This window comes from Lepeophtheirus salmonis, unplaced genomic scaffold, assembly GCF_016086655.4.
Source record: "Lepeophtheirus salmonis unplaced genomic scaffold, UVic_Lsal_1.4 unplaced_contig_9997_pilon, whole genome shotgun sequence".
NCBI lineage: Eukaryota > Metazoa > Arthropoda > Copepoda > Siphonostomatoida > Caligidae > Lepeophtheirus > Lepeophtheirus salmonis.
This window is the reverse complement of record NW_027297105.1, coordinates 1-7,749: the sequence shown is the minus strand read 5'-3', so window position 1 is coordinate 7,749 and position 7,749 is coordinate 1. Positions and strand designations below refer to the sequence as shown.

The 7,749-nt window shown below is 21.4% G+C and overlaps 1 protein-coding gene across 1 annotated transcript; it reads left to right on the top strand.

Annotated features, from left to right (window-relative positions):
* Window positions 1-716: 716 nt before the first annotated feature.
* On the top strand, window positions 717-1,726 carry LOC121131710 (uncharacterized; the record flags this gene model as incomplete). The annotated part of the gene is made up of 2 exons (XM_040727060.1): window positions 717-849; window positions 942-1,726. Coding segments are annotated over exons 1-2 (918 nt in total), but the record flags the coding sequence as incomplete, so codon positions are not given.
* Between the last annotated feature and the right edge of the window lie 6,023 nt (window positions 1,727-7,749).

The following is a 7,749-nucleotide window of genomic DNA, read 5'->3' as shown; positions in this document are numbered from 1 at the left end:
TTTATAAATTTTTATTTTTTTTTATAATTTTTAATATGATCAAAGTAACTTTTCAAAATAAAATATTTGAAATAAATGAGAATAAATCAGTAAAAAACTTTTTAGAATCAATAAAAAAAGAGCTAAATAATACTAAAAAAATTAACGAAATTCTTATTTGCAAAATAAATTCTGAATTATCAGACCTCTCAACAATTATTGAAAAATATTGTAATTTAGAAGTTTTTACTTTTTCAAGTGAGGAAGGTGAATATGTTTTTAAACACTCTTCAGCACATGTTCTAGGTGCTGCTATTATTGAAATGTTTCCAGATGCAAAATTATCAAGTGGACCTCCTGTTGAAGGTGGTTTTTATTATGATTGTTTATTACCATCATCATTTTCAGAAGCAGATTTTCCAAAACTCAACAAAATTTGTAAAAAAATTTGCAAGGAAAATAAAAAATTTGAAAGAAAATTTATAAAAAGAAATGAATTGCAGGAATTCTATAAGGACAATAAATATAAATCTCACTATCTGAACAATGACAATAGCGAAGTTTGTACTGTTTATGATTTAGGAAAATTTAGATACTTTTGCAGAGGACCACACATTCAATCCTCTGGACTTATAAAGTCATTCAAAATTCTCAAACATAGTTCATCATATTTTTTGGGAGATAAGAATAATGACACACTTACAAGAATATACGGGATAAGCTTTCCTTCTGCAGAAATGATGACAGAATATGAGAAACGAATTAAAGCAGCAGAAGAACTCAACCACAGAAAAATTGGTGAAAATTTAAAACTTTTTTGTTTCCAGAAATTCTCACCAGGTTGTGCTTTTTTTCAAACCAAATGGGACAGTAATGTACAATAAACTTATTACCTTCCTAAAAAAAGGAGTACAGAAAAAGAGGGTTCAAAGAAGTTTTGACACCTACTTTCTTTTCAACAGATCTTTGGAAACAGAGTGGCCATTTGGAGAATTATAAGGATAACATATATTTGTTAGAGAAAAGTTCAATTGTTGACGATAAACATTCCAATGAGTTTGCACTTAAGCCTATGAATTGTCCGAGTCATTGTTTAATATTTAACGATGAAGACAGAAGCTATAGGGAATTGCCACTAAGATTGGCAGATTTTGGTATTCTCCATAGAAATGAGTTAACTGGAACACTGTCTGGATTGACAAGAGTTAGGAAATTTTCACAGGATGATGCTCATATATTCTGCTCTAAAAATGATATTAAAACAGAAATTGATGGATGTCTCGACTTTTTGGACCATGTCTATAAAATAATGGGCTTTTCGAAATACGACATTTTACTTTCAACAAGACCAGAAAAATACATGGGAGAATTAGAAGACTGGGAAAAGGCAGAAAATGAGCTCAAAGAAGCAATCGTGTCTAAAAACAAAGAACTTAATATAAATGAAGGAGATGGTGCATTTTATGGTCCAAAATTGGATATAATGATTTATGATGCTCTAAAAAGAAAACATCAGTGTGGAACTATAGAGCTCGACTTTCAACTTCCTGAAAGATTTAACTTAAAATTTAGGAACAATAAGGGAGAATTAGAGAGACCTGTTATGATCCACAGAGCAATTTTGGGATCACTAGAAAGATTTTTTGCAATGTTGTTAGAGAATTACGGAAAGAATTTACCTTTTTGGTTGACTCCCAGACAAATCGCAATAATTCCAATAAAATGCTCCGATAATTATTTAGAGAAAGTAAAAAATATGCTAAATGAATACGAAACTAAAATATTTGACGGTGATGAAACGTTTAACAAAAAAATAAGAGTTTCAATTAGTGATGGATATTCTTTAATATTGATAATAGGTGAAAAAGAAGAAAAGGAAAATACAGTATCTATACACAAGTTTGATAGCATAAGACTTGAGGATTTAATTCATAAATTAAAAAAATCATCAGAGTCCTATGAATTTCATCCTTTTTTTGATAAGAAGATTGATAATTAAAATTTTATGTTTTTTAAAAGATTAATATATTTTACTCATATAAATTTTGATCATAATTAAAAATAAATTATGCATAATATTTAAAAATGTTTTTTTGTTAATGTTTATTTTTAAATAACAAAATTTATTTTAAAAATATAAATTAAAAATAATATATGAATTTTTTACTTGATTTTATTAATTTATCCTTAACATGTAGAGAAGTGGATTACTCGTTTTGTCATTTAGTTACAGATTCATTTAATAAATATTGTGCTAAGCCTGCTGATCTTGGATTTATTTTTATCTACCACCCTGCAACAATACTCCTTTTAAGTATTGAAATACTTTTCACAATAAAAATGATTCTTTCAACAAAATTCAAATTTTCTAATCTTGGAAGGAAGGAGATTATTTTTTTCTTTTATCTTCTTCTTACAACGTTGGTGCTTGAGCTTTTTCTAGTTACAAAATCATTTCAGAACTTTCATATAATCATTCAAAGAATATTTGTCAGCTGTTTTATAAGTTTGATAAATACAACATCTATCTGTCTTTTAATAGGAGGTTTCTTATTTAGTAATTTACAATATTCATCAAGTTACTCAATTCCTCTTATGAGAGTTGTGTGTTCTATTACCTTTGCAGTTTCTTTTATATTCTTTTCAATCTTCACACAGAAAGGAATGGGAGTTTTTATTTTTCTCGGTTGTTTTCTTTTCAGTTTTTTGTGTATATTCTCATTCTTTATATTATTATCCGGTAGATTAAGAAGTAATAACAGCGATATTTGGTCTTTCTGTTCTCTTTTTATTAGCATGTTCTTATTTTTCTTATCAATAGGATTTAATTTTACAGGTAGCTTTCTATTTTTTTATTTTAGTAACTCTTATCTCGACAGTTTGTTTTTTGTAAATTTATTATTCTTTAGTTCTATTCTAATGATTCATAAACTTTGGGATACTATTAATGATACTGAAGAAGAATGTTATATAGTGTCTGCGCCTAAATGGTATGCGAACGCAAATGAAGTTATAGAAAATAATAAGAAAGGAATATTAAATAATATATAAAGAATACTAATTAAATTTTTTAATTATACTTCCCTCCTATTTTTAATATGAATTATAAAGAAATAAAATATTAATAGAATTAATACTACAAAGAAATCTATAATATTATTTAGATATATTAAAAACATCTATATTTTTAATTCTTTTTATTATTTATCATTTTTAAATTATGGATATGTACATTCAGTATATAATATACAATTATTCTATATAATTTAATTTGTAGTAATAGAACTAATATACATATAAAGATAAATAATATAACTAATACTAAAAAATAAATAATATAACTAATAGTAGATATATTTTTATTATAATGATAATCTCAATTTCATTAAGATAATTTGTATAATACTAATTGATATTTAATATTAAATTTTAATTTAAACATGAGATGAAAAGTTTAATTATAAAATAACTATTACCATTATATATATTATGACTAATAAAATTCATTCTAATAATAACTTCTTATTAAAAAATTATAATCTTTAAAATTTTACAAATAGAGCAATAAATCTTTTAGCTTTACTATAAAATTTTAAAAATTATAATATTGATCTAAATTTTTTAAATCACTAAATATATAGATTTAAATGAATAATACTCCTTTTTTAATTTAAAATATGTAAAATAATATTAAAAAAAAATAAAAATTTAGATATTCATAACTCTCCATACTTTAATAATTTTAGAAAAGTATTATTAAAAATTTAAAAAAATAATATTGATTAAATTTAGTAAATAACATCTGAAAATATTAATTTAATAAATTCTACCAAGTAATCAATCTTTTTAAATCTACAATATCATCAATTAAATTATTAATATTAGAATTATTATGTATAAATAACTCTATATTATAGGAAATAAAACTTGTAATATTAATTAATAGTTTTTTATTAGAAATTCCTGTAAGTAAATGTTTTTTTAAGGTTATGTTATAAATATGATTTTTAAAATAGTCATAACCAATTTCGATTATAACAATCAAATAAAAATTAGTTAAATTTTCTTTTATAATATTTTTAATAGAATTATTCTCTATAAACGTAATTAAACGAATGAGTATTCTGATATTTAAAATCATTTCAGAGTGTAGTTTTAAATTATATTTTTATTTAAATATTTTCCTATAAATTCTATTCATATTGTATTTATACAAATTCTCAATATTATATTGTAATTTACTATTCTCTGATATATCACAAAGAAACTTCTGAAAATTATCTATTTTTTCATACTTCTCATCAATAATCTTTTAAATTTGTTTATACGAAGTTAATTCTGATTTGAGTAATTGTATTAAGAATAGAAATAGTAAAATCATTAAAATTCCAAATAAAATTTTATTTAAAATTCACATTATAAATTTTTTATATCAACCAATCCAAATTTTAATTTTTTCTATTCATTATAATTGCATTCCTCAAATATTTAAAAATATTTTATGACTAATTTGTTTAAAAGTTAAGATTTATTGATGATAAAGTAAAAATAATGTTCAATTTCATTAAATATTAACTTTTTAAAGCTATTAAGAAAAAAATTGCTTTATTTTTTGTTCTAACGCGATGAAGAGAGTTTTTATATTTTAGAGATATTTTCATATTTCTTAAAATTTTCTTATCTTTGATAATATATTCATTTCAATTAATTCTTAATTGTTTATAAAAAATTTATAATGTAATTTACCTTTTTTTGTAAACATTTGGTCTTTCTATATTTTTTAATTGAAAAGAATCTTTTTAAGTTATATATAACAATTGATAAAAATAGTTATATAATTTATATCTATTACTAATAATTTAATTATTCTAATTCTATATCTATTACTGATAATTAAATTTTTATAATTAATATCTATTACTGATATGTGTATAATATTAAAAATACCCCTGTTATGTACAAAAATTAATTTTTAGTTATAATTTTATTAAAAAATATTCTTAACAGAATGATTTATAATTTTTATAAAAATTTTATTGTAATTATTAGAAAATAAATTTTCTTTTATACGTTAATAATAACTAATATTTTATAGATTATAAAAAATTTTAATATTAAATACAAAAATAAGAATTATATTCTTTTTAAAAATGATAATATTATTATTCTATAATAAGAAAATATTATTTATTTAATTTTAAGAAATTATAATTTTTAATTATTTTTAGTAATGAATTTTAATAAATAACACTAAAAAATACCAAAATAAAATTACTATTCCTTAAAAATGTCTCATGAAGAAAAGGGGGCCCACATTTTAAGAATTTAATAATTTTTTTTAAAAGACGTTAACTTCTTAATAAGAATCTTTTTATCATAATAAAAAGTTTCTGTTGAAATAAATACTTTTTCTCCAGTAGTTGTTTTATACTTTATAAGTAATAAATATTCTTTTTTTTCATTCGATTTAAATAGTTTTTTATTATTATAATCCTTAAATTTAATAATTATCTTGTTGTCAGTACAATTTTTAACCAGATAATCTTTTATTTCTACATATTCTTCATTCCCTATTTTCGTAGTATTTTCTAAAAAGCCTATTTCAATAATATTATCAATCGAAATTTTTTCAATATTTTTGATTCTGGAAATTGTTAATTTATAATTTTTATAATCATAGGAATCAGTTAAATTTTCATTAATTCTATTATTATTATTGGAAGTTATTAAACTATAATTTTCAATCATAGGTAATAAATATTCGTAATTTTTATTTCTAGGGATAGGCTCAATTGTATTATTTTCCAAATGAATACGAAACGCTTCTTTTGATACTAACAAATGTATTTTATTGTTATTTAAGTATACCATAGAAATTAAAATACCATTTTTCTCATATAGACAAAAATCGCTTTCGATCATTTTTTCTTTAAATTCGATGTTTATTTTATCATCTTTTGATATTATAGAATAATAATCATCATCATATTTAAAAATAAAAAAATTAGATATTACTCCATTTAAATCGTTCTCAAACACAATAAAACTGAGAATATTATCTGCTTTAATTTCTTCCCCATTATTAATTTCAGAAATAGTTAAAGTTCCTAATTTTGGATTATAATGTGTTTTTAATGTTCCAAATTCGATCATTTTAACAGCTTTTTCTCCTGTAGGTAAATAAGACTTCAAATTATTTTGATAAAACGATCTTAATAATTCAAAATTTTTATTTCTTTCTGTTGTTGTTATTATCTTATTTGTCTTTTCATCAAAGTAAAATGGTTTTGAAAGTAATCTTCTTGTTTTTTGTGTATCATCATCATAATTGATTTTTAATAACATTTTCTTTTCTCTACCATTATTAAGTTTTATATCGTCTTTTTTAATTCTAATATACGTCTTGTTTCCTTCTGTGTATAAACAATCTTTTAGAGTATTTTTAGAATCATATGATTTTTTTAAATTGCAACTATTTTCAATAAAAGAAATCGACAAGATATTTTCATACTTAATGTTTTGAAGACCTTCTAGTTTTTCTATTAGAATAGCTTGTTCATCCTCATTATAAAATATTTCAAGATCATTATTAAAATTAGGTGATGCATGTCTTAATTGATAAATTATCTCTTCTTTAATCATAGTTTTAAACCTCAAATTTTTTTTTATAATATTGTCTTTATTAACATCTGAATTGGTGATGTCTACAGCTACAAAAGTTTTAAAGAGAAAAGCAAATTGAGCTACTTTAGAAAGTTCCATATTTTTAAAACTACTTTTCAAAAAATAGGAGGTTTGAATTTTATTTTAAATTATTAAAAGCATATGAATATTCATAATATTTGATGTTTTAAAAATTCTAAAATTTCAAGTTTTCTTTTTGTTATTTTATAAAAATAGGAGTGTGGAATTTTTTTTTACATTTTTTAAAACATATTTATATTTTAAATATTTTCAGGATTAAAACTTTTTTAATGTTTTTTTAGAATTATTTCTAATTTTCTAATTTTCAAGTCTTCAATTTTTTTTTTGTTTTTATAAATTTTTTTCAGTCACTACATCACTTTAAAACTAAAATATTTATTGTTTAAACATTTAGATGGAATTAAATCTGCAATAAAGTGGATGTAGTAATAGCATCATACAAAATTAAAATTTAATAATTTAACTTTTATTATCAGGATGAATTTTAATTTCTTAAAATTTTCTAAAATAAATTTAGAATGAATTTAAAGTAGACAGACAACTAATTTTATTGAATTAGTGATTTTCTAATTATTATTACCTATTTGTATGTTTTACTTATAAAAATTATAATTTATTAAAATACAAATAAAAATTTTTTTAGATATAATAAAATATACAAAATAAAAAAATATACAAAATAAAAAAATTATATTCTAAAATTATAATAATTTACTAAATTTTCGATTATAAATTTTTTAAAGCTTCTGCCAGTTTACTTCCAATATTTATAACTATCACAATCTTAAACCTGCACTTTTAAAGGTGCCTTTTTTTTACTTTTAGAATCACTTTGTTTACGTCCTCCATCAATAATAGTTTTGTCTACGGACCATTTTTGGCTTACCGTCTCGACATTCAGATCCTGGATATTTCACCATCTCGTACTTACTACGAATAAGTTGGGGATAATTTTCTTCTATCCATATGTATAAAATAAAAAGTGCCAGAAAAATAATAGCAGGTAGAAACAATATAGACAAACCGACTTTCACATTATAAAGAAAGGATGTTAAACCCATATTT